This window comes from Pecten maximus, chromosome 1, assembly GCF_902652985.1.
Source record: "Pecten maximus chromosome 1, xPecMax1.1, whole genome shotgun sequence".
Lineage (NCBI taxonomy): Eukaryota > Metazoa > Mollusca > Bivalvia > Pectinida > Pectinidae > Pecten > Pecten maximus.
Window position 1 is genome coordinate 16840942 of NC_047015.1, and position 21571 is coordinate 16862512.

At 36.2% G+C, this 21571-nt stretch overlaps 1 protein-coding gene across 2 annotated transcripts in view; it reads right to left on the bottom strand.

The window, feature by feature from the left end:
- Window positions 1-21571, bottom strand: part of LOC117326424 (arf-GAP with dual PH domain-containing protein 1-like) — a 23791-nt gene continuing 2220 nt past the window's right edge. For both annotated transcript variants that reach the window (XM_033883176.1, XM_033883184.1), the window contains 8 exons: window positions 13152-13285; window positions 10894-10985; window positions 10320-10518; window positions 9073-9225; window positions 6542-6625; window positions 4656-4787; window positions 3430-3652; window positions 1-2472 (listed from right to left, as the gene is read on the bottom strand). In XM_033883176.1, coding sequence (XP_033739067.1) covers window positions 2417-2472; window positions 3430-3652; window positions 4656-4787; window positions 6542-6625; window positions 9073-9225; window positions 10320-10518; window positions 10894-10985; window positions 13152-13285 — 1073 coding nt within the window. In that variant the 3' untranslated portion in view covers window positions 1-2416. The remainder of the gene's footprint in view (window positions 2473-3429; window positions 3653-4655; window positions 4788-6541; window positions 6626-9072; window positions 9226-10319; window positions 10519-10893; window positions 10986-13151; window positions 13286-21571) is intronic.

The window sequence follows — 21571 nt, forward strand, 5'->3', positions numbered from 1 at the left end:
TTTTTTTTTGCAAATGGCCCACAACCTATAGTTATCTCTGTACATTTTATAAGGTTAAAACACAAAACAAAAAAAAGAACCAGAAAAAGAACTGTTCAAGGTCTGTAAACATTATAACCATACTCTACCTTATTTCAAGCTGATAAAAAAAATTAGCAAAGGAATTGGATATCTTAATTATAAGTTCAAGAAAACAAAAGAGGTTTGTTAAGTAAGGAATGACATGACCTGGAATGTTATATTTCAATAAAATATTGAGAAAATGTACTGTCATAAAAATGCTGGTCACTTTAAATTAACACAGAGAATCCAGTCCCACACTCTCCCCAACTATGTTCTCAGTTTATTCAGTAAGTCTCCGGCTACTTACACCATCCCAGCATTTCCTCTATCAAATCTTTATTCTGACACTGTCTATCCGACCCTGGCACTGTCTATCTGACCCTAACACTGTCTATAAGACCCTAACACTGTCTATAAGACCCTAACACTGTCTATCTGACCCTAACACTGTCCATCTGACCCCAAACACTGTTTATTCGACACTGGCACTGTCTATCAAGACCCTAACACTGTCCATCTGACCCCAACACTGTTTATTCGACACTGGCACTGTCTATAAGACCCTATACCCTTCCATCATTTCCTCAATTGATTTCTAATGTTTGCAATATCTATAAGACCCTACACAAGATTTTTTTCTGAAAAATAGTTATTAATTCTCTGTTAGTTTCAACGTTTGCATGGTTATCTTTGATTCTTTTCAAGGGATAATGAAATAGCAACTGTTTGCTGTATATACAAGGTTTATCTTTATACACAAACACTATACATACCAATCCGTACAAGTGTCGTTGCATGGTTTCAAGACCAACTGGTCTCCTTGTTAACATATATTGTTTGTGTAAAGATAAACCTGGTATATAAATATCTCCAAGTTGATGAATCTTATTGAAGATAACAACAGACTGTATTTTCACTGAACTACAATAGATACACAGATTTACATTAATAATTGTTAGTTATTTCAAATGTTTTCAAAATAATGTCTCGGACAATTTCCTGGTTTTTTTTTTTTTTATGATATTAACTTTTAATGTTTGATAAAGATACCATACTAAAGATCACTATCAAATTAATCTTTTCCACACCAATAAACTAGGGAGAGGTGAGAGGTTGCAATGGGTATTTTATAAGCGAGGTTCTTTTTCAGATTAAACCAAGTCCTTCTATATTGTTTGAATACAATATCTGGAAATAACTTTTTTGTTTTCTATGCTTCAAAAGGTTATAAGAACAGCTTAAACTCCGGAATTATACTGTACTGAAAATCTAACTCGTTCTGCAAGATGGCGCTGTGTTGAAATAATTACTGCATCATAAGCATTTAAGACTTAAATAAAATCTTATTACTTTTTGCGAATATTTAGAAAATTTACGATATATGCATATATTATACTTAGAAATAACATACAGTCAAACTTGTGTTAGCGAACACCTGAATTAGTGACTTCCTCTCATATGTGACTGTATTAGCTCCTCCCTGATGCTATTTACTATAGCAGTGACCTGAACCTGGATTAATGTCATGTGTGACCTTCATTATTGCCTCCCTTGGAAGGTCATATACGACAAGTTTGACTGCATATATAATACCATAATACGTAATATAATTTCTCCAATACTCTGATATCTATTAATTATCCTTTGTGTGTGCCAGTAGTAGAGTTTGTAGCTATCTTTCTAATTTACCATGAACATCATTTTGTTAATTGCCCTGACCCCAAAATTAAACAGGTCTTTGCTGCAGCATTGGAAACCAACACCGTTTTTTTTAACTGTCTTTGCTATAATATCAGTTATCAGTTCAATATCCAGACTACAAAACTTAATCAATTAATTTGTCAATAAACTAAATTATAAAATCTTTATGTCTTAATCATTGTTAGTCTTTGTTCTCTGTAGCCTCCAACCAATTCTTCTGTAACTTGTAGAATAATATCAGGTAGAGCCTGCAGCATTTGATTACATACAACAACAGTATGTGTAGCTAGATACCAATTCAGCATATGCCAGTTAATGAGTTACTAGCATCACAATTGTACACATCAATATCAATGTAATGATCACATAGATTGGTGGCCACACTTGGTTATCACTTTGTGTATGTATTGCCACCACTCCAGATATGTGGCTACCCCGGATATAACCACCATGTGGCACATCATCACCTCTGTCACTGGGAATATATACAGTCCTCTCTGTTGCCATTGTCCTTGGGAATGTGAGGCGACTGTATGACACAGTATCCCCTCTGTTGCCACTGTCCTGGTGTGGCCGTAAGGAGTGGCACTCGTACAAAACATTCCTAGCTATAGAGATGTTTCCCTGTTGTGTCTAAAATCCACTTGTCAGGTTACTTCTTCATAGTAATGAAGGATTCATGTCTCTTATGTACCAACTGTGAGGCCACTGTAAACAAAAAAATATATACCATCATAAGTGTATACCATATCTTCTTAAGAATACATCTCCATCCAAGGCCATACTAAAATCCTTGTCTTAACGAGCCAGCAAATGTCATGTTAATGATGGATCGACTCATGCTTAGAGCTCTGCTATTAGACTGTACAAGAATATTACATAGTAATATCATATGTTTGTGTTCTCCACAAACAGCCAACATGAACATTATTATTAGATAAACCTCAGTCGTATATTAGAGAAAGTCAGCACTGTGAATGGTAGCATTTTACAATAAGAATTAAGAATTGGGTACTGATACTATTAAAGAACAATTCATTGTAGATAACTGACAACTATGGCCCAAGATCTGATTCCCCAATCAGACATAAAAAGGTATGAGGTTGCCTGCACGACCACTCAGGATTTTCCCCGGGTACTCCAGTTTCCTTCTACAGTAAGACCCTTCACGCAATCTCATCCAGGCCAACAAGTGTGGGGGTTAATATCCAGGCCAACAAGTGTGGGGGTTAATATCCAGGCCAACAAGTGTGGGGGTTAATATCAAGTTGATATGACTTGTTTTACAATTGTTGTAAAATAAATAAAGTTTCCATTCTACTTTTGTAAAGTTAAGGGTATATCTATGATTTCATGTCATTAAATTTGATATAATGTGGAGTGAAGGGTATATCTATGATTTCATGTCATTAAATTTGATATAATGTGGAGTGAAGGGTATATCTATGATTTCATGTCATTACATTTGATATCATGCAGAGTGAAGGGTTTATCTTTGATTTCATGTCATTAAATTTGATATAATGTGGAGTGAAGGGTATATCTATGATTTGGTGTCATAACCTTTGGTATCATGTGGAGTGAAGGGTATATCTATGATTTCATGTCATAACCTTTGGTATCATGCGGAGTGAAGGGTATATCTATGAAAGTGAGTGTAATTACCTTTTGTGTCTTGTGGTGTTAGGGGAGTTTCTATGACTCTCTGTAGGGCACATATCCACTGATCCATATCCTCCCGTGTTTCTGCACACAGGATAAAGTCACGGTTAGGCATATGCAGTGTGAATGTATATCCATGTGGAACTCGGACATCTGCTGCTCTCATACTCACAGAAAACCCTCCATCACGATGACCTATAAACCGCTCACCTTTCGGGAAAGGATTCTGTAACATATAGAGTTTAACACTGTAACTAGCTCAGTAATTACTGTACATATAAAACACACTAAATACATGTAAAACAGAAAACACGATCCAATACCTTACTGTGAACAGAGATCACAGTCTTCAACAAACAAGAGGCTCAACGGGCCTGTATTTCTCACCTGGCATTAATCCGAGAAGTGGGTTTAAGGTGAAACACCTTTCCCTTTAACAACCTTAAAAATATATTAAAGTCATTCATTTGAATATCAATGCTCCTGGTGGGCAGTCATTCATCCCAGCATGTCACTGGACAAATGTAATCACTCTTAAACTTTTGAGTTTTCAGAAGAACTTGTTTGATTGTTTTAAATAACTAAACCCTTGTGACCCTGGATATAAGTCAAGGACATTCATTTAAACAAATCAGGTAGCCCTTCATCCAAGGATGTAACAAGCTGAACATAAGGCCTCTAGGCCTCTTGGTTATTGAGAAGAACTTGTTTGAATATTTAAGAAAAATTTATCACTGTTACTGTGTATTTCAAGGTTCATTTGAACAAATTTGGTAACACTTCACTCCAACATGCTTGCTACAGGCCAAATTTATATCATGTCCCTGAGCCTATCGAATACATGTATTGGCAGACATTGTTTAAAGATTTAAGCACATTTGACCCCTGTGGCCTTGAATGCAGGTCAAGGTCATTCATTTTAATAAACTTGGTAGTCCTTCACCCCAGCATGCTACAGATCCAATATCAGGCCCCTGGGTCTCTTGGTTCTTGAGAAGTTGTTTGAATGAAATATTGACGACAGACGTACGCCGGACCACAACATAAGCTCACTTGGCCCTTCTGGCCAGGTGAGTTAGAATTAATGCTCTTATCCAGAGAAAACTGGCATTTTACATGTTGGCATTTACTTGTACCCCAGGGAGTATAATATTGTATTTTTCACATTTTTTCAGTTTTATATTGTTAATGTTTTTTACATCTATCAATTAGTCAGGTATAAAGCTTACCAATTTATCTTCATAGTACATTAGCTTTCTCTTATCCAGAGAGAACCATCGCCTCTTGAAGGGTTCATTTCTTGGTCCCATCTTACTTAAATAGCCCTCCATTAGAAAATCTTGTGTCAAATCTTCAGCCAGCTGAAATATACAATGGGCCCTGTAGCACTCTGTCACCTGTTGTTGGTAGATGCTGAGAGTACTACCTGTTTCCATTCTACATTCTATTTGTTTTTCAGTTTTGAAATCCTTTTTATTCATCCTTTTACATATAGTATACATACAGGTACATTATATTACATGGTATAATAATACAGACATATCATTACAGCAGTAAGATGTACAATACATATTAAGTGATGAATAGAAAAAAAAAAGGATTGGTTGGTTTTTTTTGGAATACAGAGACAAACAAACAAACAACCTTCCACTCACGCTTTCTCTCATTTTAATATATTGTGTTTAAAGGTATAAAAAAAGAAAAACTTTTGACTTACTTTTAAGTACATGTTATGATATGTGTGAAGAAGATCTGAAAAATTATTCACTTATATAGACCATTTTTTCACAAAACTATCATACTCCATGTTGTTTTTGTAAATTACCTCCTCTGTTTTTAGATACAAATCTAGTTCTTTTATGAATCCATTAATACAGCTGTGTCAAATCTTCAGCCAGCTGAAATATACAATGGGCCCTGTAGCACTCTGTCACCTGTTGTTGGTAGATGCTGAGAGTACTACCTGTTTCCATTCTACATTCTATTTGTTTTTCAGTTTTGAAATCCTTTTTATTCATCCTTTTACATATAGTATACATACAGGTACATTATATTACATGGTATAATAATACAGACATATCATTACAGCAGTAAGATGTACAATACATATTAAGTGATGAATAGAAAAAAAAAAGGATTGGTTGGTTTTTTTTGGAATACAGAGACAAACAAACAAACAACCTTCCACTCACGCTTTCTCTCATTTTAATATATTGTGTTTAAAGGTATAAAAAAAGAAAAACTTTTGACTTACTTTTAAGTACATGTTATGATATGTGTGAAGAAGATCTGAAAAATTATTCACTTATATAGACCATTTTTTCACAAAACTATCATACTCCATGTTGTTTTTGTAAATTACCTCCTCTGTTTTTAGATACAAATCTAGTTCTTTTATGAATCCATTAATACAGGGGAGACAATTTTTAATTTTTTGTTTATAAATATGGAATTTTGCTATTAATACTAACGTATTGAGATATTTGACTTCTTGATCTTTATGTAACTTTCCCAAGATTACATCCGTAACATGTAATTGTAAATTAGTTAAAGTATCATCATATAGCCATACTTTGAAATCTTCCCAGAAGATTGCTACTAGTCTGCATTCCCAAAAAATGTGGACTTTAGTTTCTGTATGACGGTTACAAAAAGTACATAATGGAGAGTCCTTTAGGTTTATCATATGTAGATATTTGTTTGTACTTATAATCCTGTGTATTATTCTACATGTAAATTGTATATTGAAACCATCTTAATTTACAGTCTATAGTGGATTTGAAAGGGATTATGTTACATTCTATTTGTTGATATTGAAAGCAACCTTTTCTGTTTTATTATTATGAGGGACCTTTCTTTGAAGTTGTTTGATACTCAAACTGACGAGTAAAGAAATAAATATTTTTACAGCCTCTATACAAATGACTGTTACTAATAGGTAGGAATGCTCCACTTCATTGATATAATTTTATTTCTTTGATATTTTAAATCCAAATCTTAAATCTACATCATATAATTACATATTTTTGTATATTGATATCAAAATACTTTATACTCTTCTAATTTACTTGATTAGGAGATTTTGAACAGTAATATTTGTTCACTTCTTCCTTACATCTTTTTCATCCCTGTCTGGGAAGGCTATCCTCCGCCGCTCCAATTTGGCTGCCCGAATAGCTAGATACCAATCAACTATATCCTGCCAAATCAAAAGTTTAGTTAAAATACATTTGTTCAACACAATATGAAAATATAATTATCCTCAAATAATGGAATCACATACCTCTAGTTAAAATTATCTGGTTGAGCATATATTAAGTATTCCCAATATACAGTAAACCTCTGGTCAGTTTGAATCGGTGGATAGGTCGAACATTTATTTTTTTCAATATAAAAACAATAATATTCTAGCTAGTGTTAGTTTGAACTCCGATTGTTTATAACTGACCCTATTTTGGATAGTCTGAACTTATCAAATGAAGAATGTAAAGTGAGATTTTTTCGGCAAACTCCATAGAAAGCTTGCAACGATCAGGCCAGGAAAAAATGCCAGACTTTATGATCAATGGACACAATGGGTTATGTGGGATCATTGTGGTACATCTGTGACAGAAAAACATAAATACATGCCACAGTATTTAGTGCTGGTTCAGTTTTTTTACATTGAAAAAATACATCACACACAAGACTGCTGATTGCAACTTCAGGCCCCGACAATGTACATTATAAATAACATGTGAAATCATTTGTGTATTGTCACAGTATAAGGTAAGTATTTGAATTATCTAATGTGGAATGGACATATCTTAATTATTGCCAATCAATGTACAATTACCTGTAAACCAACAATCTAATGCTAGTTAGACAGGTCATGCAAGGTGTCTTTTGCATTCAAGCAGAGACATATGTAGAGAGATTGGCAGCTCTCTATTTGCCCTTATGTCTACATGGTGGCCCCTGACCTTCCCACAATCCTTTGCGGTCGCTCGGTTCAGTCTTCACTAGACGCCATATTGGAGAAAACTTGATAACCAGACACATAATTATCGATAATTTCTATTTGAAATCATCACCAAGATCCAATTATGTGCTTTAATTTTATTAATATCAAAGTGCAGAAGTGTCATCAATATGAAATATATCACAATTTGCTGTCCAAGTGTTTGTATTTTGAGTATGAAAGTCAAGCACACCGCAGGAAAGATCGGCGGGAATCTCCAATTTTCTAAACGTCCCTATGGGGTTTTCGAGAATACGGATAAATGACAACAATGTGCATGATAAACAAGACCACATTCAATAAGTATGAAAATTTTGGTTAATGTGGTAACTTTTGTAGTGGCCTAGATAAAACGATGTGCTTTTTGTGTGCGTTTAAAATTGACGATGTTTTGGTCTGACGTAATGGCTGCTAGGACATGTCGAATAGGACCCAATGGATTTTCGAAAATACGGATAAATGACAACAATGTGCATGATCAATAAGACTATATCCCATAAGTTTGATAGTTTTTGGTTAATGTGGTAACTTTTGTAGTGGCCAAAATAAAACGATGTGCTTTTTGTGTGTATTTAAAATGACGATGTTTTGGTCTGATGTAATGGCGGATTAACCAGAACATGTCGAATAAGTTCCAGTACATCGATACACACATGCGCAAAGCCTGATTTACCTGTGCTCGCGTGTGTTTGATAGGGGACAGGGCGCTCTCGATAAGGGATATGCTTGAGTGGTCACGAATAAAGGGAGCCACCACTTGTACGGGGAAATAGCGATGTTACTTATCTCTCTATATATGTCTCTGATTCAAGTGAAAGGATCGGCCATCCGGTCATGTCCAGTCAAAACAATCCACAGGTGTCCCGATTAATGATGGGTAATTTTGAAGTTGTCATATAAGTTTGGTAGATAATACAACAGAGCAATTTAAAATCAGACATGTTGATGTTCTTAACTAATTTTACTAGCATAAAGTTTGACCTATATTTACAGTTGTGCTTTCATAAATGCAATTAACAAGTTTAGAAGACTGTGTTTTCAATAAATTAAACAGACGATTCATTACTAAATAACATATAAATAGTTTCTGGTCCTAATAAGACATATATCAAAGCGGAGACTCAACATTTATGTGTCTTATACAAGGTACTTATGTGAAATGTGTACTGTTTAGGGGCCTATAGCTACACTTGTATACAATGCCTGAGCTAGCTGCTTCACAATTAATATATCCGTCTTAATTATCCGAAATGAAGTCAGTTTAATGATCAATTAACATTGAATTAAATAGTTACCCTCATTTCACTCATTTATAAATGTGTCATTGTTCAGGTGGCCATCGTCATGTATCAGATTTACATTGGACATGCCTATATATGCCAGGTTACAGGTCATATTTGTGTCTTGGTTTACTCTTTTAGACGATATTGACTCGGATAGTTCAAACTCCTACTTATTTTTTTAAGAATAATCTTTCATAATTCCAGCAGGATCATCAATATTTATTTGATTTTGTACCGACAGACTGAAGGTTTACTGTATATAAGAAACATTACTCTCTTGTAGGTTTTTTTTCTCAGTTGAAATGGTATCATTGCCTTGGTGTCCTTTGTATAAATAAAAATGTCCATTTTGATGTACCATACCTTGGAATCATCGGTGTACACAAATATATTCCTGGTTGAGCCCTTCAGCAAGTACGAGATCTGCATACCATTGGCATGTTGCATTTTGTCTGGTACAAACACTAAATTAATATCATCTAAACAGATCTCTGCTTTCGGCTTGGTACTGGAAGTCTGAAAAATATAACATCAAAATTGTACTAATATAACATCAAAATTGTACTAATGATCAATGTGTACTGGAGACATACTAGTTTGGAAAAACTGAATTAGCATTTATTCACCATGCATTATACAATGAAAAACTCCTTCTATAAAATCAACTTGGTTTTATGTATTGAGAGCATTAAAGGGGATTTGATTAAGAGGCAATACTACCAAGGTAATCCCTCCAGTCAGTTCTGACCTTGACAGATGACATGTTAATGTATCGAGTATTCTGTGACCTTGACTGATGACATGTTAATGTAGTGAGTATTCTGTGACCTTGACAGATGACATGTTAATGTATCATGACATTGACTGATGACATGTTAATGTAGTGAGTATTCTATGACCTTGACAGATGACATGTTAATGTAGTGAGTATTCTGTGACCTTGACAGATGACATGTTAATGTAGTGAGTATTCTGTGACCTTGACAGATGACATGTTAATGTAGTGAGTATTCTGTGACCTTGACAGATGACATGTTAATGTAGTGAGTATTCTATGACATTGACTGATGACATGTTAATGTAGTGAGTATTCTGTGACCTTGACAGATGACATGTTAATGTAGTGAGTATTCTATGACATTGACTGATGACATGTAAATGTAGTGAGTATTCTGTGACCTTGACTGATGAAATGTTAATGTAGTGAGTATTCTGTGACCTTGACTGATGAAATGTTATTGAAGTGAGTATTTTGACTGATGACATGTTATTGAAGTGAGTATTCTGTGGAAGTAGAAAATCCAAGTTTCCAAATAGAAATCATTTCAGTATACCTAATAAATTGAGGATTAGTCAATTTCTTTGGCTGGCTTTTCTTTGCACACAAGATTGTCTTCATGAGCTGAGTCTACTACAAATTCAATGTCATGAACATTCCCAATCAAGTGTGATTTTCTTGTGAAAATGACAGAAAAAATAGAACCTTAATAATGGTACATTTAATTACTTCTTCTGGCAAGCCAAAGTAATGATAAATCTTCCTAAATAAGAAAATGTTCATACTCCCTGCAGTTTCTCCATGAATCAACAACATATTCACTCTAACTTACAATCGTATCCTTTGGGTAATAAATCATCTTATTCTCCGACCGAGAAAGAATAAATTTCCTGCGATTGTATTTCTTGTCATCCTTTCCTCTCTTCATTAAAATGCCTTCTTTTGTTGAAGAGGTATAGCTCAACTGTTTGTCAACAACATCAAATTCTTTTCTACTGTACTTGGCATTGACCCATTCTTTGTGTAAGATTCTAAAAATGAATGTAAGTTTGTTATAATAGCTATTCCTAAGACATAATATACCATAAATTTGGATATTCAGTGCCTGGAAAATTGAAAATTGAAATTTTTTTTGGTCAACATCAGATGATTTGATTTGGTTAAAATCTTAATTTGATCTCTGTCATTCTTTTGTCAAATTATAGAGTGGAAGGTTTACATTCATTGTCTTCTGAACTTATTTTGATATATTAAATGCTGCTTTTCAACATCTTAAAATAAGCCAATATCAATATATAACATCCAGACTATCCAGATCTACATTAATTAACTTCTGTTCCTTTATACAGCTGGAATGATTTAGACACATAATCATTATCAATACCTATAGACAGGTGAAAACTTACGGAGGATCACTCCTTGTAGGTTTTTTATAGAAGGCAGGCCTGTGCTTTTCATGTAAAGCATTGGCTTTCTCATTACCCATAGCTTCCATATTCTACAACAAACAGTACAAAGTTATAAAACAATATACAGGTTTTGTTTGCATAATTTAACACATTTAGATGAAATTTGATTAATAACCACAATATGATACCCTATTTATACAAGACACCCATGGGGTTTAAATGGTCATCTGACATTATAGATCCTAGTACAATAATTATATAATTGCAGTACCGGTATATATACTCATGCAGCAAGTATAGTGGTACTGTTGGCCATGGCACCTATCTTGGATCTCTAACCCTGAAAATAACACATGATCAGTACAATTTCAGGATCATTCTAGACAAGCTTGAGCTGAATTCCAATGGTGGATCTTGAGAAATTTGAAATCTGTTGTTCAAAATGGTGATCATGGTAGCCATCTTGAATTTCAGACTGACCCAAAAAATAACAACACTTGGTCAGGACCATCTCAGGATCACTTCAAGAAAGATAATGCCGAATCCCGACTAGGAGCAACCCTTCTATTGATTTATCTCTACTTCCCCTAATAGGCCCCAATGATCCAATGCTGCAGAACCTCAATATACACAATTAAGTCCTCTTCAAATCGGAGAATGAAGACATTAAACATTGTTTCTGTTGATCCTCTATTTGACCTTGACCTATTTTGCAGTAACGCACAAATTGTTTTATCACTCCAACACTCTATAACCATATACATGTACATGTATATACTTTGTAAAACTTACATATACTTAATTACATGTAATTCAATTTACATGTGCTGAAAGGACAGCAGTATCACAGTGACACGGTCCAAACACACAGGTAATATGGTCCAACCACACAGGTAACATGGTCCAAACACACAGGGTAACATGGTCCAAACACACAGGTGACACTGTCCACACACACAGGTGACACTGTCCACACACACAGGTGACACTGTCTACACACACAGGTGACACTGTCTACACACACAGGTGACACTGTCCACATACACAGGTGACACTGTCCCACACAGGTGACACTGTCCACACACACAGGTGACACTGTCCACACACACAGGTGACACTGTCTACACACACAGGTGACACTGTCTACACACACAGGTGACACTGTCCACATACACAGGTGACACTGTCTACACACATAGGTGACACTGTCCACACACACAGGTGACAGTGTAAACACACACTGGTGACACTGTCCACACACACACAGGTGACACTGTCCACACTCCACACACAGGTGACACTGTCCACACTCCACACACAGGTGACACTGTCCACACTCCACACACAGGTGACACTGTCCATACACAGGTGACACAGTCCGTACTCCATACACAGGTGACACTGTCCACATACACAGGTGACACTGTCCACACTCCACACAGGTGACATGTACACTGTCCACACACAGGTGACAGTCCACACAAAGGTAGCAATGTCCACAACTACAAGTGACACTCTCCTCACACACACCCTCAGCTAACACTGTCCACAACAAAAGGTGAAACTTTTCAGTCCACACACACACATACAGGTAACACTGTCCACACATACAGACGCTCCTTACCCACAGGTAACACTAACATTGACACAAATGACACAAATGATGCATGACCTTGACATAAGAATGTATATGTAACACTGACACATGGATGACAAGGGACTTTGTTCACACACATAGATAACACTGACCTTGACACACAGGTAACACTGACTTTGACACACAGGTAACACTGACCTTGACACACAGGTAACACTGACCTTGACACACAGATAACACTGACCTTGACACACAGGTAACACTGACCTTGACACACAGATAACACTGACCTTGACACACAGATAACACTGACCTTGACACATTGATAACACTGACCTTGACACACAGGTAACACTGACCTTGACACACTGATAACACTGACCTTGACACACAGGTAACACTGACCTTGCCACACAGATAACACTGACCTTGACACACTGATAACACTGACCTTGACACACTGATAACACTGACCTTGACACACTGATAACACTGACCTTGACACATAGATAACACTGACCTTGACACACAGATAACACTGACCTTGACACACAGGTAACACTGACCTTGACACACAGATAACACTGACCTTGACACACAGGTAACACTGACCTTGACACACAGGTAACACTGACCTTGACACATAGATAACACTGACCTTGACATGATCTGTATCCCAGTTGTCTAGTCGGATGGACTTCACACGGCTGTAGTCGGTACCTAGACTCCTGTGTAGCCCAGCACAACGTTCACACAAGAAAATGCCTATAGTACAGGATGCCCACTCTGGATCTATGAAAATAACATTACCTCATACATGTATTATATGACAGCTTATTTGTGCATGTCTTATCATTAGTTTTTATAAAAAAACACACTCAACACCTTCGCCGGTTATCTGATATACCAGGTCTTTGAGTACATAACTACTACTCTATATATAGATCAAGAATAAACATCATTTCACCTACAAAATGTATAAACTTGGTGGCTTCTGATATATCAACTTTGATATATCCTGGATACTTGACTACTTGACATAATACAACAGGTGCATGTGACATATCTGACATACTACATGTACATGTGACATAACTGACATAATACTACATGTACATGTGACATATGTGACATATCTGACATACTACATGTACATGTGACATATCTGACATACTACAACAGGTGCATGTGACATAACTGACATAATACTACATGTACATGTGACATATCTGATATACTACATGTACATGTGACATACCTGACATAATACTACATGTACATGTGACATATCTGACACACTACATGTACATGTGACATATCTGACATACTACATGTACATGTGACATATCTGACATACTACATGTACATGTGACATACCTGACATAATACTACATGTACATGTCACATATCTGACACACTACATGTACATGTGACATATCTGACATACTACATGTACATGTGACATATCTGACATACTACATGTACATGTGACATACCTGACATAATACTACATGTACATGTGACATACCTGACATAATACTACATGTACATGTGACATACCTTACATAATACTACATGTACATGTGACATACCTTACATAATACAACAGGTGCATGTGACATATCTGACATACTACATATACATGTGACATATCTGACATAATACAACATGTACATGTGACATATCTGACATACTACATATACATGTGACATATCTGACATACATGTACATGTGACATATCTGACATACTACATGTACATGTGACATACCTGACATAATACTACATGTACATGTCACATATCTGACATACTACAACAGGTGCATGTGACATAACTGACATAATACTACATGTACATGTGACATATCTGACACACTACATGTACATGTGACATAACTGACATAATACTACATGTACATGTGACATATCTGACATAATACTACATGTACATGTGACATACCTGACATAATACAACATGTACATGTGACATATCTGACATACTACATGTACATGTGACATATCTGACATACATGTACATGTGACATACCTGACATACATGTACATGTGACATACCTGACATACATGTACATGTGACATATCTGACATACATGTACATGTGACATATCTGACATACATGTACATGTGACATACCTGACATAATACTACATGTACATGTGACATATCTGACATACTACATGTACATGTGACATATCTGACATAATACAACATGTACATGTGACATATCTGACATACATGTACATGTGACATATCTGACATACATGTACATGTGACATACCTGACATAATACTACATGTACATGTGACATATCTGACAAACTACATGTACATGTGACATATCTGACATACTACATGTACATGTGACATATCTGACATACTACATGTACATGTGACATATCTGACATACTACAACAGGTGCATGTGACATAACTGACATAATACTACATGTACATGTGACATATCTGATATACTACATGTACATGTGACATACCTGACATAATACAACAGGTGCATGTGACATATCTGACATACTACATGTACATGTGACATAACTGACATAATACTACATGTACATGTGACATATCTGACACACTACATGTACATGTGACATATCTGACATACTACATGTACATGTGACATATCTGACATACTACATGTACATGTGACATACCTGACATAATACTACATGTACATGTCACATATCTGACATACTACATATACATGTGACATACCTGACATAATACTACATGTACATGTGACATATCTGACATACTACATATACATGTGACATATCTGACATACTACATGTACATGTGACATACCTGACATAATACTACATGTACATGTGACATACCTGACATAATACTACATGTACATGTGACATACCTTACATAATACAACAGGTGCATGTGACATATCTGACATACTACATATACATGTGACATATCTGACATAATACAACATGTACATGTGACATATCTGACATACTACATGTACATGTGACATACCTGACATAATACTACATGTACATGTGACATACCTGACATAATACTACATGTACATGTGACATACCTGACATAATACTACATGTACATGTGACATATCTGACATAATACAACATGTACATGTGACATATCTGACATACTACATGTACATGTGACATACCTGACATAATACTACATGTACATGTGACATACCTGACATAATACTACATGTACATGTGACATACCTGACATAATACTACATGTACATGTGACATATCTGACATACTACATGTACATGTGACATATCTGACATAATACAACATGTACATGTGACATATCTGACATAATACAACATGTACATGTGACATATCTGACATACATGTACATGTGACATATCTGACATACATGTACATGTGACATACCTGACATAATACTACATGTACATGTGACATATCTGACAAACTACATGTACATGTGACATATCTGACATACTACATGTACATGTGACATATCTGACATACTACATGTACATGTGACATATCTGACATACAACATGTACATGTGACATACCTGACATAATACTACATGTACATGTGACATATCTGACATACAACATGTACATGTGACATACCTGACATAATACTACATGTACATGTGACATATCTGACATACTACATGTACATGTGACATATCTGACATACTACATATACATGTGACATACCTGACATAATACAACATGTACTTTGACATACCTGATATACTACATGTTCATTGACATATCTGACATAATACCATATAATTATGTTACGTTTTAAGTTTTGGTTTAAAAGTATTTGCCCAAGGATGTTTGGTTTGGATTGGTTTATTTTGTTTAACATCCTATTAACAGCTAAGGTAATTTAAGGATGGCCTCCCGTGTGTGCGACATGCATGCTTGTGGCGAGTGCGTATGTGTGTTTTGGGAGGCTGCGGTATGTTCGTGTTAAGTCTCCTTGTGATAGGCCGGAACTTTTGCCGATTTATAGTGCTACCTCATGATCACTGAAGCATTCTGCCGAAGACACCCAGCAGGACACCCCACCCAGTCACATACTGACAACGGGCGAACCAGTCGTCCCACTCCAAATATGCTGAGCGCTAAGCAGGAGCAGCAACTAGCTACCATTTTTAAAGACTGTGGTATGTCTCGGCTAGGGGACAGAACCCAAAGCCTTCCTCACAGCGGCGAACGCTCAACTAAAGGCCAAAAGTGAGGCATTGTCAAGGGAGACATTAGGAAGAAGAAAGTTGTTCAGAAAGAAGAGAAAAGATAAGATCCCAAATTTAGTCGCCTCTTACGATCATGCAATGGGAGCAGCAGTTACAATTCTTACGCCCTACCTGCAGGGCAGGCCCACAGATGAAAAATAGTGGTCCAATTAAAAAAAATTAGTAGTATCTATTTAACTTACTCCAAGTGAATGGTATAAATTACAAGAAATCTTTCACTTGCTAATCGGGATGGTATCATTTACAAGAAATATACGAAGTCACCAATACTTACTTGCCCACTGACCAAATCTACTGACAAATGGACCTAGGTTTTTTCCTGCCGTGAATTAACATGAAAATATTTGGTACATACACCTTTAATGTATAATGACCATCACAGAAAATATAACAGCTATGCTAACTTTAAAATCAACACAAATCAGATTGAAGAAGCCCCTTTTATTTCTCTTTTGATAACTTAATCATACTATATCAACTTATATCTCCCTTTATCACAACAGTGAAACTATCATACAGAGACATCAAATATATCATGATCACCTATGTTATCTTAACAGTCAACAAGTACTTGATCTATAGCACCTGATAATCTTTACGTTGGTGTGGTAATTAATACATAACAGAGAGACAGAACTCTTACTATTGAGGTACACTGTTGGTGTGTTAACAGAGACAGAACTCTTACTATTGAGGTACACTGTTGGTGTGGTAACAGAGACAGAACTCTTACTATTGAGGTACACTGTTGGTGTGTTAACAGAGAGACAGAACTCTTACTATTGAGGTATACTGTCATGTTGGTGTGGTAACAGAGAGATAGAACTCTTACTATTGAGGTATACTGTTGGTGTGTTAACAGAGACTGAACTCTTACTATTGAGGTACACTGTTGGTGTGGTAACAGAGAGACTGAACTCTTACTATTGAGGTATACTGTTGGTGTGGTAACAGAGAGACTGAACTCTCTTACTATTGAGGTCCACTGTTGGTGTGGTAACAGAGAGACAGAACTCTTACTATTGAGGTACACTGTTGGTGTGGTAACAGAGAGACAGAACTCTTACTATTGAGGTCCACTGTTGGTGTGGTAACAGAGACTGAACTCTCTTACTATTGAGGTACACTGTTGGGGTGGTAACAGAGAGACTGAGCTCTTACTATTGAGGTCCACTGTTGGTGTGTTAACAGAGACAGAACTCTTACTATTGAGGTCCACTGTCATGTTGGTGTGGTAACAGAGAGATAGAACTCTTACTATTGAGGTATACTGTTGGTGTGTTAACAGAGAATGAGCTCTTACTATTGAGATACACTGTTGGTATGGTAACAGAGAGACTGAACTCTCTTACTATCGAGGTCCACTGTTGGTGTGGTAACAGAGAGACAGAACTCTTACTATTGAGGTACACTGTTGGTGTGGTAACAGAGAGACTGAACTCTCTTACTATTGAGGTACACTGTTGGTGTGGTAACAGAGAGACAAAACTCTTACTATCGAAGTACACTGTTGGTGTAGTAACAGAGAGACTGAACTCTCTTACTATTGAGATACACTGTTGGTGTGGTAACAGAGAGACTGAACTCTCTTACTATCGAGGTCCACTGTTGGTGTGTTAACAGAGAGACTGAGCTCTTACTATTGAGGTACACTGTTGGTGTTGTAACAGAGAGACTGAACTCTCTTACTATTGAGGTACACTGTTGGTGCGTTAACAGAGAGACAGAACTCTTACTATTGAGGTCCACTGTTGGTGTGTTAACAGAGACAGAACTCTTACTATTGAGGTCCACTGTCATGTTGGTGTGGTAACAGAGAGATAGAACTCTTACTATTGAGGTATACTGTTGGAGTGTTAACAGAGAATGAGCTCTTACTATTAAGATACACTGTTGGTGTGGTAACAGAGAGACTGAACTCTCTTACTATCGAGGTCCACTGTTGGTGTGGTAACAGAGAGACTGAGCTCTTACTATTGAGGTACACTGTTGGTGTGGTAACAGATCTAGTGAGACTGAACTCTCTTACTATTGAGGTACACTGTTGGGGTGGTAACAGAGAGACAAAACTCTTACTATCGAAGTACACTGTTGGTGTGGTAACAGAAAGACTGAACTCTCTTACTATTGAGGTAAACTGTTGGGGTGGTAACAGAGAGACAAAACTCTTACTATCGAAGTACACTGTTGGTGTGGTAACAGAAAGACTGAACTCTCTTACTATTGAGGTAAACTGTTGGGGTGGTAACAGAGAGACAAAACTCTTACTATTGAGGTATACTGTTGGTGTGTTAACAGAGAGACTGAACTCTTCCTATTGAGGTGCACTGTTGGTGTGGTAACAGAGAGATAGAACTCTTACTATTGAGGCCCACTGTCATGTGGGTGTGGTAACAGAGAGACTGAGCTCTTACTATTGAGGTACACTGTTGGTGTGGTAACAGAGAGACTGAACTCTTCCTATTGAGATACACTGTTGGTGTGTTAACAGAGAGACAGAACTCTTACTATTGGGGTACACTGTTAGTGTGGTAACAGAGACTGAACTCTTACTATTGAGGTATGCTGTAGGTGTTGTAACAGAGACTGAACTCTTACTATTGAGGTACACTGTTGGTGCGTTAACAGAGAGACTGAACTCTTACTATTGAGGTCCACTGTTGGTGTGTTAACAGAGACAGAACTCTTACTATTGGGGTACACTGTTAGTGTGGTAACAGAGACTGAACTCTTACTATTGAGGTATGCTGTAGGTGTTGTAACAGAGAGACAGAACTCTTACTATTGAGATATACTGTTGGTGTGTTAACAGAGACAGAACTCTTACTATTGGGGTACACTGTTAGTGTGGTAACAGAGACTGAACTCTTACTATTGAGGTATGCTGTAGGTGTTGTAACAGAGACTGAACTCTTACTTTTGAGACTGAGCAATCAGCAAGCAGATGCTAGTGATAAGTAGGACCAATTGTATGAGTGTTAAATGAAGGAGAGAAAAGAACATGTATGATATCTCAAAACTATGAATGGAATCTAACTGAAAAATTAAGTCTAGTTTGCTTGATAACAAAATGAATATGATGACTCAGTCTAAAGGAAACTAATAATTCTGAAAATTGACAGAGCTGATTTACTAGATCTGTTAATGAGTTATCCTAGATCTGTTAATGAGTGATACTTAAAATCAGGGAGACCATATATACTAAGTCTTTATAAAGTTTACACAGTTGGGACCACATAAGGTCAAGTCGTTGTATTGTCTGTAGGTACACATATTAAAGGTCAAGTGTTGGTGCTTAAATACCCTCATTAAGTACTTCACAAAAGTATTGTTCATATATACTGGTATATGTACCTAATTCAGAAGTTTATCTTCTTGTCTAATTGTTATAGAGTACTGTATAGCATGTTTGTACACTCACAGTTGGTGAACCTGTTTCATCATTAATTTCACCATGTCACATTGGTATGAGTCGACATTTGTCATTATAGGGTGATATTTGGTTCACACGGAGACTATATAGGATTGGTTTTACATATGTTATTACAAACCAATATGAACATTATAATTATAAGTGTTACATTTAATTGTTTCCAAACAAAGATAACTTTAAAACAGATACAGTTAAAATATTCAGTACTTGAGTTTGATCTATCGCTGTATTAAGTCAGTTGTGATGTTTTTTTATGAGATCACAATGTCCAGGTGTGTACACATTGGTAGGTCATCAGCCCACTAACCCTGAAGGCTGTGGTCATCAATCAAAAGAGTCCAGACTCACCTCAATAGGAAGTGTGCAACTGTGACCAATAACAACGGAATTTCATATGTATCCCCTAAATAAACACATCAAAAGGACACTTAGCAGGGATGGCAAGGGCATTCCTGGGAAATATAGATTTGGAAGACGTTCAAATTGTGACACAGAGAATGGAACCTTCAGATGGACAAAAATAGCATAATGTTACCATACAATAAATCATATTACTACATCACCACATTTGGTTTCATTTTTCAAACTTAAACACCCACCCCCTCTTCCCCAAACACATTTGACATATAACCAAACAGACCGTGACATAATGTAGGTTTGTGAAACAATCCAATGTCATACAAAATTAACCTGCAGCTGTTAAAATAAAAAGTATCACAAAATTGAGACAGTCGACTTTCTGAGGGGATTCCAGCCTGATTATGAAAAAATAATATTCAATCTATGGTTCTTCCCATCTCAGAGACTAGACTATCCAATAAAGCAAGGCAATATGTTACATAATTGACAGTATTCAGTTTATCGTATATATATTTTTTATATATTTCTCATGCTGTTTATATATATATTTCTCATGTATAACTAAGGATTCGTGGCACATGATATTCTGAAGTACTAGTACCCTGTGACCTCATTATACGAATTAAAGAACATTTTATCTTACACTAAATGTCTTAATTAGTTGATTAAAAAATTCATTGAATCTAAATTAGTTGATTAAAAAATTCATTGAATCTAAAACACCTATCTCATCTATATTTCAGATTAAAAAATGCTCATCATGCAATCTTAGATTATTGAGCATATGCCAAGCCCCTTTGACTGCCTCATGTGTGAGAAAATAGAATCATTTATTAGTAAAAACATAAATGGAAGGAGAACAGGGTATAGTTTGTATCTAATGACCCATTACAGCAGGTTACTCTCTCAAATCAGCTAAAATGGCACTAGTATAGAGATGGTGGTAGGTGGGCAGCTAACTTAGTCACATTTACAACACCATACAGTAGTACCTGAACATGGAATAGTGGGTGAACG